Source organism: Aspergillus foveolatus (assembly GCF_047715535.1).
Source record: "Aspergillus foveolatus strain CBS 279.81 unplaced genomic scaffold BDW70scaffold_41, whole genome shotgun sequence".
In the NCBI taxonomy this organism is placed as follows: domain Eukaryota; kingdom Fungi; phylum Ascomycota; class Eurotiomycetes; order Eurotiales; family Aspergillaceae; genus Aspergillus; species Aspergillus foveolatus.
In genome coordinates, this window is record NW_027396105.1 from 146,711 (window position 1) to 162,759 (window position 16,049).

Below are 16,049 nucleotides of genomic sequence, written 5' to 3' on the forward strand. Positions count from 1 at the left end.
GGCTGCACGGACGCCAACAATCTCCGTAATCGACTCGGGACTTGGCTTTGAGTGCTCAGACTGGAACTCGCCGCAACTCCTGCTGCTGAGGATGTTGTTACCGTCGATCCTTTCGTCGCGCACCTTTTCCTGACCCATGGTCTACTCTCCCTAACGGTTCAGTGCTCCCCGGCTACCGACCTCGCACATACGGCGAGGACACCCGGGCAGTTCGACTTATCGCTGACTTTCGTCTCCGTCAACATCCCCATACGATGGGCCGCGGATTGAGAAGCTGCTTCTGGTTCGACTTGCTTTGGAAATGAAGTTGTCTTCGGTCTTTACAGCTTCCTTGGCTATTTATATTGGTCCACCCTGGGACATCAGCTAAAACATGGACTTTCCTGGGGGATGCATCACAAACGTTCGCGTCATTGTAGGTACTCTTCCTACCTAGTTACAGCTCCCAACTGAGCTCTAATGCTCCGTTAGGATGGGTTCTCCAACGTCTACTGGAGGATCTACACCGAAGATACCAGCGGCACTAATCCTCCAGGTGACGGCCCCAACAATGGGCATATCCTTTTGAAACATATCAGTCGCCTTAAAGAGCTCGAGCTTCGGTTAAGGAGTCAAGGTAGCTTAGTGTTGATTTACCCGAGACGCCTTGGTCTGTTAATATTCTCCGCCACTCCCGACTTTGAGCACCTCGCACCAGTACTTCTAAGTGAAAGCGGAGATCAGACAAATCGCCTTCTTATTGGCTCTACGATTCTAAAAGGTTAGTTGCCTGAAAGGTCAATATACAGTGTCAGTACGCTTACCAATTCATTAGTTTGGACATCGGGAAGTGTCTCTGCCGCGGATTTGGCGAAAAGCCACCTGTCAGATCTCCAGACCACGAACGCCAATTCTCCGGCACCATCCCAACGGTTGCAAAACAGCTCTGTGCAACCTAGGCGGGCGGATAATTCTGGCGGCTCCGCGGCAATATATGCCTCGTTTATCTCAGCCGTCACCGCCGCATTCAGTTTACAAATAGTTCGACAAAACAACGCCATTCCTCTGGGACCGCGAACTCTCTTCAACACCGTCAAGAGTGATTTAGATGAGGGCCAGGGCCCTGCCGGCAATGGGTCCACTTCTGTTTCAGCACTGACCTCCCTCCACGTTCAGTTGACTTCGGCGGGAAAATTGACCATCGCCTTACAGACTATTGCGCAGACTGGATTGTTACGACTAAGCCAACCAGGAGAAAGTGCATCTGCTATTCTACCTGGATCTGATTTATGGCTAGCACCTACTGGTTCAATTGCAAGACTAATAACTTCCCACTCAGAGAAGAACAGCAATTCGCGGCCCACGTCGGCCTCAGAAGATATTAGACGATGGCAGCTAAACGTTCTGGAATGGTTGGGATACTTTGGGCTACCCACCGAACCGGTGACCGATGATGGCTGGGTGGAGGTTGAGGTCTGGGAACCGTTCTATTCCAGGTTGTCCGGAGAAGCCGCTCGACTCAAAGAAGAGAATTCTTCGCTCCCGCTAAAGCGTATACTTTGGCCTGCGATATACTGCTTCCGAAGGTCAAAGTCAAACCAGTCAGAAACCTTTGACAGAACTGGAGAGAGTCTGCCCTTTCTTTGTGACCCACTGGAGTTCGCGGAGGGTTGGTGTGCTAAAGAGATACCCAAGGCTGTGGAGACGAAGTCGGAGCTTCCTTCCAAGAACCAAGAACGGCAGGTCAACAGCCAAGACACATCATCACCCGGACCTGTGGGTCTGCCAGAAGGGATAGAAAGTCTATCCCGTGCCTCTCTTCACCCTGAAGTGCAGAGCGCCAATCTTGTGTATCCGACGCCGCCAGATGGGACGGCCGGCATAGGGCTTAATCCTGTAGTGCCGACTACGACCAAAAACGCGTTAGATCCGGATACGACTCTAGATTTCGGCCCGGGTGCGGGACTTGGTGTCGGGTCTGGTCTTTATGACACCAACGAAGACGATGATCTTTTTGGAGACATGAACGAAAAGGACTTTGGTACCAAGGGGATTACAGATGCCGACTTTAGCTTTTTCGATGACCAAGACTTTGATCAAACCAGCAATGGCGGCAATATGGAGGATATTCAGGAAAGCCCTGGGTTTGCTGAATCAAACAAACCGGATGTTCCCCTTGGATCTTCAGATCCAGTTTCGTCCTCACCAGCTTCGGCCTCACCAGCTTCGGTTGATAGAAACAACATTCTGCAGGGAAGCCTCGAGCAAATACATCCTGCCCCTGTGTCTCATGGTCAGCCGCTTTCCGTGAATGACGCACTGGTATTGTCGCCTCACCAGGACCAAGTTCAGACAGTCAGTCCCCCCCTCAGCCCTGTTGAGGTTAAGAAGATCCTTTTTCCAGAGCCAAGTACCAGCACAAAATCTCCCGCTAAGACAAGCAACGCACTGAGTCACTACAGTCCAGTCGCATTCAAGAGCAACATCTCATCCTGGGATCAAAAGTATGGTGCAGATGGCAAGTTTTCTTTTTTGCGAGTAAGCACCGCGTTCAACCATGATCCCCACACTTCTTCGGATGGTATTCCAACTATTGGCCTGCCGCGTCGAAAAAGCCATATGAAGGCGCTAGCCTACTTTAAAAAAGCCGATGCCGAAGGGAGCCCGGTTGATGAAATGGATTCAGCTTCAAGTCCCGATTCTGATAGCGAGTCAGATGACGGGTGTGACAATACTGGCCCAGAGAACAATATGCCATCCATGACCTTGACAACCTTGAAAAGAAAGCGTGCGGGCTCCAGCCCGATAAATTCTCCTAAACCATCTTCGGTTATGAGTCCAATTGGGGCCGAGCAGGAGGCAAATATGCCTAGGTCTGAGGATTCAATCTTTATAGGGAACTTTCTCTCTATTTTCTCGGATTTGTCAATCGCTGGATTTTTCACATTATCTGAAAACCATATCTTCCCGTCGCTTGCATCGCGGGAGATACAAGTTCAGGTTGCTCAGCTTTTAGTTGACCAAGTCACGCAATCATCGTTGGATCACAAGATTGATGGCAGGTTTAGTATCTCTTGCCTGGATAATCAGCCGTCTTGGTCTCGGGAATTGCTTGAGGGTTCCGAGTATTTGGGTGGCATTGAAAAGCTCGATTTGAACAGTTTTGTCTCACTACAGGAGCAAAATGTACAAAGTTTTCTTTCACCAGATGCTGGTCCCGCTCCTCGTCAGAACCCTCAGCATAAAGACACTGGTAGAGGGTCGATTACGAAACTATCACCACCACATCTACGTGTCCGGCGCGGCAAAGACTTTCTGGAAACACTGCCTCCCGCTATATCTTTCTGGGAGACATTTGACCTGGAACCTGCTCATGGACCGAAGGATATTACCGCTTATTGCATACACCCTCAATTCGCGACTAGAGCAGCCAATGTATTCCTGGACAGGTTGGGTCTTCTCTACCCTAGCTGCAACCTGGGCAGCCATTCCAGGGGAGAAAATATCGATGCATGCAGAAACGGGTTAGTTGAGTGGGATGTCAAATCGGTAAAGAGACCCAATTATCAAACGGCTATGCAGCAGCTAAAGCTAATCTGTGAGGAGCTTGGTAAGAATGTCACTCGCAGCCTTCGATTATCCTCAACTAAATATTTTCTCAGGGACCGCTCTTTTGGATGGCATACCGTCAAAGGACAATATTGTTGTTTATATCATAAACCCATTCTCACATGCTGCTTCGCTGGTTGACATATGCGCTGCGTTCTGGTGTCTATTACAAAATTACTTCGCCAGCGCCGAGAAACCACCTAAACAAATAGATGAAGTTTTGCTGCAGATCGTTCCGTTGGATTTCATTATGTCGGCGGAGTCATTAGTTGTGCCTCCTCAGGCAGAATATTTAAACCTGGCCTTGGAAGTCTACAGTCGGTGCTCTACAAGACAAATGCAACCGAGCCTTGTGAACTGCGCGCCACCTGTAACGCTGGCCGAGAATCTTCCCTCATCAATTGGATTCAGGCTTGCTTCTGAACGTTTTTCGCCTCTGCAGGAAGGGAGATGTCTTCACGTTGCATGTTCGAGAAGTCAAGATCAGCGATGGATGACCGTGGCATGGTCGGACAACTCTGGAGTCCTGCAACGAACAATGTCTTACTGCCTTCGTTTTCGGAACTCTACGGCTTCTCGGACTCTTTCTGCTGTGCGATCTGAGATTTGGGCTGCAACAAGGGATATCATGGACAAAAGCCAAGCACGATGGAGAGTCATCATCGTTAATACCGACAATATGGACCAGGACGAATATGACAGTGAGGCTTACGCACCCCCACCCTTTCTGATGCTTGTATTAATGATGTTTAGCGTGGTTGAATCTTGCGGACCAGTACAACAAATCACGATGTATGGCGTTAGAATTGGCGATACTGAGCGTCAATACAGCCTTTGATCTTTCACTCAGCCCTCCACCCTCACCATTATCAATGAGCCTTGTCAACCACCAGGCTTCTTCAACGCCTATTGCTACTCCGCTCCCAAGTGGCTCTATCCTTTCCCCGGATGGACCGGGAAATGCTCCAACTCCCCCGGGTGGTGCCAATGCAGCAGCAAATGCTCTCACTCCGACGGACTCACTCCTAGAATCGGAATCCGAGTCTCTGCTTGTTGACATTTGCGATGAATCCTGGTGTGTTCTATTATCGCATCGGCTAAACGGCAACCTTCATCTCACCGAGTACCGCCCTGCATTAGCTAGTGGCTATCTAGTTCGGCGCAGAGGTACTACGGATGCGGATGGGGCATATACCATGAACGTTAACCTCTTATTCACACAGCGACCTTCAACCCATTACGAAACGACTCTCCGCGAGATTATAGGAATGTACCGTGACCTGGCGACACTTGCGCGAGTACGAGGCACGCGAATTGTGCAAACTGGCACGCTGCCGTGGCATATCGCCACTGCAATGCGTGCTCAAGAAATATTGAGTTATGCTTTGTGATACAGATGTTCCGTTTCTTCTGTTTCTGTATTTACCTGGTTGGTATATGGCGTTTGGGTAGGTGAGGATCATTTATTCCCTTTCGGCAGGTTGCATACAGGATGCGTTATACCATCATATAGGGTCTGGACTGCTGTTTGTCATGATATTATACCCATTATATCCTCGAATATTTATCTTCAACACTATGCAGTGCCTACTGTAGTGGGTAGAGTCACCTGACTAAAGCTTATCATATCTAATCCGCTGTTGCTGATAAAGGTGGAAAAAATTCAAGGTCACAGCGATTCATAGTCACAACCCCTCACTCTCGCGGTTCTCTCGATTCAAAGGTCCCCTTGACTATAGGAACTTGTAATTGCATAATTGCTTGATCGAAAGACTTTCAGCCTCATTTTAACTCCATAGCAGCGACAGACCAGCACGCAATTTCAAAAATCAGTTCAACATATAACGCGCATCCAAACTATCGCCAAAGACGATCTCTCAATCGAAACTCCCGCAGTGTTGCTCATACGCACTGCAGACGACCAGTTCAATAGAAGCACAAGTTAGACCACTTACATCAAAAGTCACCCACGATGTCCGACCAACAGCCCACCACCGCCGCAGCGGCAACCTCGAACCCCGCCCAGCAAACCGCCTCCTCTTACCTCGACCTTGGCATAACGCTCGCAATAAACGCCTGGCCAGCCCTCACACTTGCAGTAACAAGCAACTGGGGTGGTCCGACCTCTGCTGACAAACGCGACTGGCTCTGTGGCGCAATCTCTGACATGATTGCTGACCGCCCGGAAACCGACGCAGAGGACCTGGAGGACGTCTTGATACAAGTAATGAATGACGAGTTCGATGTTGTTGTGGACGATGAAAGTGCAGGGGAGGTAGCAGATCGGATTATGGAAATTCGCAAGATGGTCGAGAATGGGGAGTTTGATGGCATCAGACAGATGTGGGAGGAATGGGAGAGGAAGGCAGCGAAGAAGGGCGATGCTGTTGCGGGATTTAGGAGAGGGGAGGATCAGGACGGTGAGACGGACGATGATGAGGAGGATGGTGAGGAGGATGAGGAGATGGGGGAGGCTCCAGCTTTGGTGAGTGCTCCGAGGGAGCGAGTTGAGCCCGAAATTGATGAAGATGGGTTTACGAAGGTGGTTGGGAGGAAGAGGCGGTGACTTTAGATTGCAAGATTGAGTTGGGCAAGCGTGTGTAATTCCCCTAGATAGACATATCTTTTGCATGTAATCGTATCTTGTCATGATAATATTGTGGGCTACTTCATGGTATCTAGAAAAGGTCTACACAACGGCAAACGCGAAAGATGACTTTTCATATCCAGGAAAAAAAGAAAACAAAAAAAGCGTAAATCTATAGGAAAAGTAATCGAATGAAATTCATCATCATCAACCAGTCTTAGCCCCCTCGAGTCACCCTTGGGTTCCTGGGATACCTTGACCGTCGCCCAGTAATATCACATGAGAGTATTAGGATGCGTTACTGGGAATCCGTCTACGCATCAATGAGCTTGGTAATCATACCAATAGCAATAGTTTGGCCCTGTGGTCTTGATTAGTTTATCGTTGCTTTACCCAACAAAAGATAGCACTTACTTGGTCACGTAGGGTGAAGCGACCCATTTGGTTGTAGTCTTCGAAACGCTCAACACAAACAGCGCCGGCAGCGCTGGTAATCTCGATGCGGGCAATGATAGTCTGACCCCTACTGGCAAAAGGCGGAGGGCGCTTGCTCCGGCGTCCAGTACCGGGCTCAAGCTTGTGGAGCAGAGCTGCAATGGTGATCTCTTCCACAGCCGAGTGCACGTGCATGACGCAGTTGAAACCGGCAGTGAGAATACTCTTGAGATCAAGAATCCTAATTTTAGCCTCGAATGCAGAGACACAGTGAACAGGACGCTTAGGGGAACACATGACGAATCCAGGAAGCAGATCTTCCTCTTCAACACCACGTAGGCGCATGCGCACTTGGTCACCGCAAGTAGCGGTCGCAATCTCATCTTCAGTTTCACCATAGAGCGCCGCAATTTCGACTTTCGTACGGTTTGGCATGATGATGCAACTAGCGTTCTTCTTGATGACACCGGCTTCAATACGCCCTTCGACCATAGTGCCCATGTCACGGTATTTGGCGCTGATCGGCATCATGAAAGGTGCATTAAGGTTACGCTCGGGCATCTTCATCTCTGTGAGAAATTCGATGAGGGAAGGACCATTGTACCAAGGGCAAACGTCCTTGGGAACACGATCCTTAACACCCAGGGTCTGCTGCGCTGAGATGGGCATGAAAGTCAAATCATCCTTCTTGTAACCGAGAGCTTCCAAGAATTTGGAAACCTTGACTGTGCACTCCTTGAAACGATCCTCACTCCATTCGACAGTCGGATCATCCATCTTGTTGACAGCGACGATAAGCTTTCGTACACCGGTGTTTCTTGCTAGCAAAGCGTGCTCACGTGTCTGTCCGCCTTTTTCGAAACCAGTTTCATACTCGCCCTTGCGCGCGGAGATAACGAGGACACCAACATCAGCTTGCGAAGCTCCACCAATCATGTGGTGCACATAGGACTTGTGACCAGGGGCGTCGAGGATAGAAAAGCGTCGTTCAACGACACCATCGGGTGTTTGAATGTCGACCTTGAAGTGAGCACGGCCCACCTCAACAGTCTTTCCTTTAGCACGCTCCTCGTTGGTCAGATCCAGAGCCCAAGAAAGATACCATGTTTCACGACCGGCTTCCTTCGCATCCCTCCTGTATTTGTCAAGTGTACGCTCATCCACCATGCCGGTAACGTAGAGAATAGATCCACCGAGAGTGGACTTTCCGGCATCGACGTGTCCAATGAAGACAATGTTCACGTGCTCTTTCTTTTCACCATAGATTTCCTTCAGCGTCTCCTCATCAACATCTGCCTTCTGCTCCGCAGCGACAGCATCTGCATCACGCTTTTCCTTGGCAAGCTCCGCACGCGACGGGCTCGATCGCCCTGGGCTGTTGCGCCCTGATGGTGCCGGGGATGATTTACCGCTGGCGGCTGCCTTCTGCTCCGCCTTCTTTTCTGTCTTCTCAACAGCCTTCGCGGCGGTCACCTTAGAGGCAGCTTCAACGGCTGCAGGGCCCTTAGCGTCGGCGATGGATCCAGAATCCGAAGAGGGCGTGGTCGATGCTGGTGTAGGGGTACCAATCGAGAGGACCTTCGTTTTAGGAGCTGAGGGAGAGTCGCTGGCACCACCAATGCTCAGGACCTTGGCCTTGGGGGCGGCATTGCTGGCGGGTTTCGGGGCAGGTTGGGTTGGGGCGGCGGGGGCAGCCTGGCGAGGCTGCTGGGAGAATTGCTGTTGCTGCTGGTAGTTACCGTAGTTTTGGTTGTAGATCTGATTGTAACCGCCAGGTTGCTGGCCATATGCGCCGTATTGGCTGTACGCCTGTTGCTGGTCATAGCCTTGGTACCCCCCGTAGCCTTGCTGTCCATACTGGCCATACTGAGGATAGCCCCCGTACGGCTGGAACTGCTGTCCGGGCACGAAAGCAGCTGCCCCAGGCTGGAAGGAAGCAGCGCCGGGGTGGAAAGAAGGAGCTTGAGGCTGAGGCCGTGACTGTGCGTTCAGGTTAACGCCCTCAGTCTGCCTAGACAGCTCATCCTCCCAGGAATCAGGAGTCTGGTTAGCCATGTCGATTGTTATGAGTGCTTAGCAAGACAACCGCTCGAACAAGACAATGGAAAAGAGAAGTGAAGGATTTGGCTGCTCTAAAGACAAAGGCGAGGATGAAGGAGGGGTGTGTCTTCCCCGAGCAAGGTGAGTGGGGCTGCGGATTTTGCAAAGCGGAGGATGCCAAGAGATGTTAGTGCTGACTCAGCAGGCTGGTGACTACAAAGATGGTGGCGGAAGGAATACATGCTATTCGTCTTTTTTGCCCGACTTACGCGTAGTAAGAGATTGATAGGAGTGCCAAAGGTAGATATCTGTCGTCTGGGGGCGGTTACTCCGTAGCTCCTTTCGCCTGATATGGAGTACCCGATCTCGTAGGGCACGAATACCAAGAGTTACCAGCCACAGTGACCTCTTATCGATAAGCCCAGGAGAGCCACAGCAGACATCCCACTTGAGACACCTTTGTTTTCTACATATTGCCAGCGTCTTGCATTATGGTGGTGTCGAATATTAGCCAGTCTGTAATACCAATATGGACGCATTGCTAGCCCGCGTAAGCTGGAACTGGCGCTGTCGAAAGACATGCAAGTAGCTAACTTTCTTCGCAGCTCACGCAGCAGGCGATGAACTATGCGATTCGGTATGCACCTTCGTCTTGCTTGCCCATACGCCATTTGAGGATGAGCGATGCGCGGTACCAGAATGCTCTAACATCTTTCCAATAGCTCAGGCATTGCCATCACAGCTAGTTACGCCATCCGCCAGTCTTCAAGATTACTGCAAGTAGGTGTATAAGCCTCATATTATGCTGAGAACGCCGCTAATCAGGTCAACTCTTGAGAATGTTGACAAAAGTGTAGAAAGAGATGAGCTCCTTGCGCTCCAACAACGACTTGAAAGCAAGATTCAAGTTAGAGCCCTCGTACGACTTTTTGAAGATGCATGACTGATTGAGCAGGTTATATCGCCCGCTATTGACATGATCGAGCTGATGTAAGAGGCTTTATTTGTTCCTTCACGCATGAGACGATTCTTCTGACAAGCCTAGCGCTGCGCGGGGCAATACATCTTTGGAATCCGCAGTTTCCCTCACCAAGTCTCTTCGACTGGATATTCAGTCACTGGGCCAGCGACTGGCAACGGCCGCTCGTTCTGAAGAGCAGAGTCAGAAGGGAGGAAAGAGCCCGACAGATATGTCAAGAAGTAGGGAGATGGTCAAGCTCATCATACAAGATATCAAGAGGCTCTTGGTTCGGATTGAGGATGCAGTTCCGCTCATGAACCTGGCTATTACAACTTCAGGGGCTAAGCTGTCGACTAACCTCCCAGCAACAATATCACCTTCTCGGCTACTACAGGCAAGCACATTTCTCACAGCTGGTGACACGCAGTACTCTATTTCTCCATCACAAGCAGTTCAAATTGGACCCACGTTTACTCTCTCGATGTACATGCTATTTGCAAGTCATCTCCGCCCTCATGACGAAGAAGGTATTCGTGAAACGACGTGGAAGGAGGTCATGCACAAGGCTCGGTTAAAGCTACGACGAGTACCAATGGATATGGCGGTTGCCTCGGGAAGCCAGCGGCCGCTGCAAATGCCGGCTGATGCCAGGATAGACGAATTTGCCTACCAAATCTTGGTGGTAGAAGATCTGCATGATGGAAGAGTCCATGCCTTCGATGAAAACGAGTCTCAGCCTCAGAGCTTTGAAGATATTGATGCTGCAGGGATACGTGAGATAATACCGATCCATCAGATCTCAAAGATATTTTACGCAGACACTGGAAGGATCCTCAATATCAGTACCGAGGGCGAAACGAACAACCCAGTTCTACTCTTGAAAAGAGATATAAACGCGGTTCCACCACGCCGGATGGTCGAACGAGATATGGCTGGCTTTGGCGCTCCGCATGAATCCGAGCCAGAAGACGAAATAGATGAAATACAGGCGCAACTGGATGCCCAGTTGATTGGATCCGCAGTCAATACCCTGAACCCTAGCTTTCATGAAAGCTCTATTCCCGACCAATGGCGGTTACCCAAAGACCTGGATCCTGAGTGGATAGCCTTTGAAGTCTACAATGAGGACGAGGAGTCAGACACCGAGTCAGACGATGAAACCACCAAGACGCTCGACCCTACCGAGAAAATGGCGCAGCTCTCAATAAATACAGACAGGAAATCGCCCCGCACAGCTTCACCACAACCTGGAAAATCCCAGTCTCAGCCAACAACAATCTCAAACCCTCTTTTCAACAACATCCGCACCTCGCTATCACTCCTCGAGACTCTCCTCCGCCTGATGTCCCTTCAACAATTCCAACAACAGTCCCACCTTTCCATCAGCGACGAACTACTCAACTTTTTCTTAGAAGAGTCTTCGACAACTGGCGCCGGAGGAGACGAGCAATACCGCCAACGACTCCGCGCTGACGCAAGACGAAGGGTGGGATGGGATCCGTACGATGAGAGTCCTGTCAAGCGACGAGGTGAAGACTATCAGTACAGTGGGACTCCGGAGGGAATGTCTATTGGGTATACCAGGGAGTCAAGTGAGATACCTTACACGCCAAGTGAAAGGACAAGGGGTTATCAGCTTCGTTCAAGGGAAAATACACCGGAGACCCCCTCGCAAATGCGACGGTCTGTTTCAAGAGCGGCTGATCTGAGGCGTGATAGCGGGACACGGGGCTCTTCGGCGCATACTCATGAGCGACAGAGGAGAGGTTCGCCGCTTGCTCACTAACTTATTAAGATAATACAATACTATTGAAGCATTGGAGGGGACATTTCATGGCGTACTAAACGACATTTGCCAATGAGAATAAATAAGTTTTGAGTAGCTTCAACCCGTGCGTGCGCTTGCAATATACTGAACATATACGTGGGATGGGTTCGGTATGTAGATTCCAGAGAAGCAATATATGCATACTCAAAGCGAGCATTTGGGGAATATAGACTGTGTACTTGGTGCCGAGGATTATCGCTAGGGGTAAGAAAATAAAGTAAAGACCAATAATGGGCGCCCACTGGAAAACAATAGCAAAAGAGAAAAGAAACAACACCGACCCAACTCCTTCTTTCTCGCCTAGGCGCATCTCTTCAACCATCCAGTGGTCGAAGTAGATGGAACTGAATGGTGGCGAAAGTATCCATATTATCTGTGCACACAGTCCTGCCTGATATGCAATAAGAGAGGTATGGAGAACTTCTACTCCCAGTCATCGTCACTGTCATCGTCTTTAGACTTCTCCTTGGGACTAGCCGGAGTTCGACTCGTGGCGCCGCTGACGAGGTCATAACTCGACTCGCTGTCTGGCTGAGAACCCTGGTCATTTGACCGGCGCGGTTCGTTTGGTTTTAGTGTCTTGGAGTCGACGGACGATTGTGCGGGAGCGACATTGTTTGCTTTATTCTTGCCCGAGACTTGCGGCGTGGAGGGAGAGTCGGTGTCGTCGTCAGAATCGTCGTCCCAGCCTACTTCTTCCTCTTCTTCGACGCTAGCGCCTGTAGATATCAAGAAGTTGTTAGCCATGGGGATAACTGAAGGAGTATCTGAGAAAGATAGGACATACCCTTCAAAAGATCCTTCCGCTTCTGCTCCTCGGTCTCAATAACAAGACGAAGGAAGTAGTATCGAGACCAGAAGTCCGCGTACTGCACCTTCTCTGGCACAAGCTTCTCCATCGCAGTGCGCAACTCCGGGTACTTTTCGAGATCCGCAGCGATAGCAGAAGTCTTGTCGTCGATGCTAAACGAATTTTGGAAAGCAGGCCACTCGTCGCTCACAGGGTCCTTGAGGAAGCTGTCAAGCGTTGTGTGGATGACATGAAGCTGGGCCTCGAAGCGCGTCGCATGGATAACCCTCTTGCCCTCGGCATCCCTACTCTCAAAAAGTACTTTCGAGTCTGACCCAGACTCTTCCTCAGGGGGAACAATGGTAACAGCCTCCCTCAATTTCTGTGTGATATTCATTCCAAAGCGCAGAATCGCCTCGTCGGCTGCTTCCTCTGCCTTTTCAAGTTCCTTCAGCCGTCGAGCCGCCTCGGTCTTGAAACGGGCGAGGAAGCTCTCGCCTCCGGCAGCCTTCTTGTCGCTACCATCCTGCTGCGGTTCTGTCTTGGAGGAGTCTCCCGCGGCGCAAGATTCCGTAGGCGTTAGGGAGCCGTCCGTTGTTCCTCGCTCAGTGGTGGTGCCGAACGCTGTGCTGAGCGATAAGCCCCTTGTCCGTCCCACAAGGCTATCTTTAAGGCCGGTGAATCCTTTGACAGCTTCTTCGCTGGCGGCGGCGTATTCCTGTCGTGCACCTTCGTAGTAGCTTTCGCCATGTTTGCGGACGTTGCCCCAGATGTCGCCGAGGCGTGAGCCCCAAGGGCTTGCGGAGAAGGCGCGGAAGGTCTCCTGTAGCTCGGTGTTCAAATCGACGGCGGGTTGGTTCGTGTTGGTTGTACTCTGCTGGGTTTCGTCCTTTCCTGTTTGATTGCTGGAGGAGAATAGATCTCCTTGGACATAATCGTAAATATCCATAGTTTGGTGTTTATTGTGGAAGAGGGGAAATTGGAGATTGTGATGATCAGCGACAGTCATGATGTCTTGACTCTCCGCAGGCGCTTTGTTTCGTTATCGGGTCTACGATGGGCCGACCGCCGAACCCACGAAGCATGCAAGAATGTAGTGGTCTTTTATTGTAGGAATTAAGAGGCTTAATCTAGTGGTATATATACGTTATCATCATGAATCCGGTTGATTGTACGGTTCTCCCACGCTGTCCTGGCTGCTCATCCAAAACCCAGGTATGGGTATACTTTCCATGACGCTCGATGTCAAAATCTGGCTTCTGGAAAGCATCGCTCGAGGCGCAGAGTCCTGTCCAGCAGTTCTCTGCCTGCCAGCCCTATCTACTGGTTGTGAGGATTCGACTTGAACCACAACGTTTCTCGCAGATGGATTATGCCCATTCAAGGGGACGCTGTCCTCATGGCGTGCGGCTGGCGAGGACTCAGGAACAATGTCTGTCGGCGTTCGACTTCCGTCCTCTGAATCAAGAAGAGTTTGATCCAAATTTTGGGTTTCAGACACCATTATTGGCGCATTTGACGTCAGAGAAGCTTTCATAGGCGAGGATGACGGAGTTGGGGTTATAGAACGCAATCCATTTGATTCCTCTGGGAAGAGCTCTGCCAATTTCTGCGTATTGATTGTAGGCACAGGTTCTAGCGGAAATTGGGTATTGGGATGAACCCTTCGGTAGCATATTGACGCTTCGGATAGGAGAGTCGATTCAGATGAAAATGGGCCAGAGTCAGGCTCTTTTTCGGACACAGGGGGTGGCGGTAATTCTTGAGACTCGATGATTGGGGAGTTGGGCTCGTTCTCCAGGTGTGCCTCGTAGACTGCGGTGTTCGTATCCTTAGTTGACCTTGGAACATCCTGCATGCCGTCGTCACTTTCATCATAATCCGACTCTGCGTCAGTCTCATACACGACTGTTCGTTGTGCAGGGTGCTGTCTCGGATTAGACGCGGCCGGAGCATCAGCAACAGCAACAGATTTTTCGCGTCCAGTTGCTTTAGGCGTTCTCCCAGCCGATGCTCGCCGAGCTAATGGAGAGGGTTGAGGGCTGTTATTATGAACCGACTGGTTCTTGTCGTTAAGCGGCATCTGCGCGGTCTCAGAGGCACCGCCTTTCTCAAGCGAGGAGTGCAGTTCCTCCTTTATAGGGGTCTCCTTGGTGAGTGGCGGTCTTTCAGGCGAACGAGCTGCGCTGCGGAACTGAGAGGATGTGATGAACGCGACACCAGGACTCTCAGGTGATTGTGAAGATGGTATTTCTGTCCTTAAAGGCTTTCGTGGTGTTGAAGGGAAAATTTCAACTTTTTCCTCCAGCTTCTCTTTCATTTGACAAGGCTCCTTCTTCATTGAACATGGACTTAGTTTTCTCCTCTTATGCTCGCTGGAGGGTTCGGAAATGTATGTTGGCTGCTGTTGCTGGATATTATCATGTTTGCCCGTGCTGGCCGCTCGAAGCTCGGGGTCTTTTTTCTTCGAGGTTAGATAGGCATATTCCAGCTTCGCATCGCCATCATCGGATTCAAGGTCGATCAGCTTGACATATTTCATCTGTGTCAAGGTGTTATCATCGTTTTGCACCCCTTTGTCGTTGCCACTTTTCCTGCGCCCTTTTCTTGAAATCTTATCGCCTTGAACGGAACCTTTTTTCTTCAATTTCGAAGGCGCAGAGCTAAGCCTAACGCTATTCTCACGTTTTGTCCGTGAACTAGACGGTCTGTAGTCCTTATCGTACGCATTATCCGGCTTGTCGTCGTCTTCAATCTCAATCACCTCACAAGCGTTCAATCCCGAGCCGCCAATGTATTTGAACACATCATCATCATAGTCGGGCTGACTCCTCTTCACGAATTCGATTTGTGTCAGAGTCGTCTGATCCGGAGCTGTATTCCTTTTTGAGTTTCCTGATCTGGATCTTGATGTCGATGCCGTCGAGGGAGTGGAAGTGGCAGTCGAAGTTGATGACGCGCCAGGCGTAACTGCCAACGAACCCACTCCCAATCGCGCAGGTACTCGTGTCAACTTGCTAGATAAGGCAGGTTTGTCGGAAGTGCGGAATCGATCTGGATTGTCTCTCGAAATCCTGTCACTATCACCTCGCCCCATCTCAACTCATACAACAAGCAGAAATAGACTGAGAGGGTTTCACGGCGAGGCATGGGCCTGAATAGGGTGGTTGATCGGATCAAGGCAAGAGCTCGTACCATTAGAATTTAGGTAGCCGTTCATTATGACTTGATCTAATGCGAGCTGTGGTCGTTGCTTGTGGTTGGAGCAGTGGCCAATTTGTGGACGCGTCGGACGCGTTCTACTGGCAATTGGACCGTGCGTTAGCGGAGCTCGGTATTTCCTAATTGAGAGTAATATAGTTCACGAGGATGAATTAAACGATACTATAGCACATAGTAGATTGTGGTATACGAACGCAGGATACATAATTTATTAAATCAAGTAAACATCAGTTCGCGGTGATAATAGACAAAGCCGAGACTCGACTGCTGCGTGCCATGGCGACGACATTACGCCATGCTAGAGAGCCCTGCTCTGAGGCCGCTTGCTGCACTTGTCATGCAAAATCAATTTAAAATTACGAAAGGACCAACGAGCAGCTTTTTGAGAACATTCACTGCCAGAAGGTGCCCTGTGCTTACAACTACGGGTACAAGCCCCGGCAACCGGCTCTCAATTCCTGGCACATGAAGCCAACATATTCCGACTGTCGGGTGTCGTGGGCCTTCAATTCTCATACCTGGCTCCATACCACGAGAAAGAAGAATGTTCTCTGATGTCTCGATATGTGATAGTAGTTCTGAACCCTAGAACTACGGC

General features: G+C 50.3%; 6 protein-coding genes across 6 annotated transcripts; 3 read left to right on the top strand and 3 right to left on the bottom strand.

Annotated features, from left to right (window-relative positions):
- Nucleotides 1-71: 71 nt before the first annotated feature.
- Nucleotides 72-4,979, top strand: BDW70DRAFT_169632 (uncharacterized protein; the record flags this gene model as incomplete). The annotated part of the gene is made up of 5 exons (XM_073742733.1): nt 72-415; nt 472-760; nt 815-3,589; nt 3,642-4,289; nt 4,342-4,979. The coding sequence occupies exons 1-5, from the start codon at nt 374-376 to the stop codon at nt 4,977-4,979; spliced, it is 4,392 nt and encodes a 1,463-aa protein (XP_073594049.1). The 5' UTR covers nt 72-373.
- A 581-nt stretch (nt 4,980-5,560) lies between these two features.
- BDW70DRAFT_161858 (pre-rRNA-processing TSR2 family protein) lies at nt 5,561-6,154 on the top strand (the record flags this gene model as incomplete). The annotated part of the gene is made up of 1 exon (XM_073741038.1): nt 5,561-6,154. The coding sequence occupies one exon, from the start codon at nt 5,561-5,563 to the stop codon at nt 6,152-6,154; it is 594 nt and encodes a 197-aa protein (XP_073594050.1).
- A 209-nt stretch (nt 6,155-6,363) lies between these two features.
- On the bottom strand, nt 6,364-8,766 carry BDW70DRAFT_85658 (translation termination factor GTPase eRF3). The gene is made up of 2 exons (XM_073745039.1): nt 6,590-8,766; nt 6,364-6,536 (listed from the first exon to the last, which is right to left on the bottom strand). The coding sequence occupies exons 1-2, from the start codon at nt 8,663-8,665 to the stop codon at nt 6,489-6,491; spliced, it is 2,124 nt and encodes a 707-aa protein (XP_073594051.1). The 5' UTR covers nt 8,666-8,766; the 3' UTR covers nt 6,364-6,488.
- Nucleotides 8,767-9,133: 367 nt separating this feature from the next.
- Nucleotides 9,134-11,403, top strand: BDW70DRAFT_140235 (RanGTP-binding protein). Its single transcript, XM_073737568.1, has 6 exons — nt 9,134-9,200; nt 9,256-9,287; nt 9,373-9,430; nt 9,489-9,557; nt 9,606-9,640; nt 9,696-11,403. Exons 1-6 carry the CDS (start codon nt 9,180-9,182, stop codon nt 11,395-11,397), a joined length of 1,917 nt encoding a protein of 638 aa, XP_073594052.1. The 5' UTR covers nt 9,134-9,179; the 3' UTR covers nt 11,398-11,403.
- An 80-nt stretch (nt 11,404-11,483) lies between these two features.
- Nucleotides 11,484-13,202, bottom strand: BDW70DRAFT_140236 (BSD domain-containing protein). Its single transcript, XM_073737569.1, has 2 exons — nt 12,227-13,202; nt 11,484-12,158 (listed from the first exon to the last, which is right to left on the bottom strand). The coding sequence occupies exons 1-2, from the start codon at nt 13,176-13,178 to the stop codon at nt 11,863-11,865; spliced, it is 1,248 nt and encodes a 415-aa protein (XP_073594053.1). The 5' UTR covers nt 13,179-13,202; the 3' UTR covers nt 11,484-11,862.
- Nucleotides 13,203-13,382: 180 nt separating this feature from the next.
- BDW70DRAFT_161862 (uncharacterized protein) lies at nt 13,383-15,326 on the bottom strand (the record flags this gene model as incomplete). Its single annotated transcript, XM_073741039.1, has 1 exon — nt 13,383-15,326. The coding sequence occupies one exon, from the start codon at nt 15,324-15,326 to the stop codon at nt 13,383-13,385; it is 1,944 nt and encodes a 647-aa protein (XP_073594054.1).
- Nucleotides 15,327-16,049: the final 723 nt, after the last annotated feature.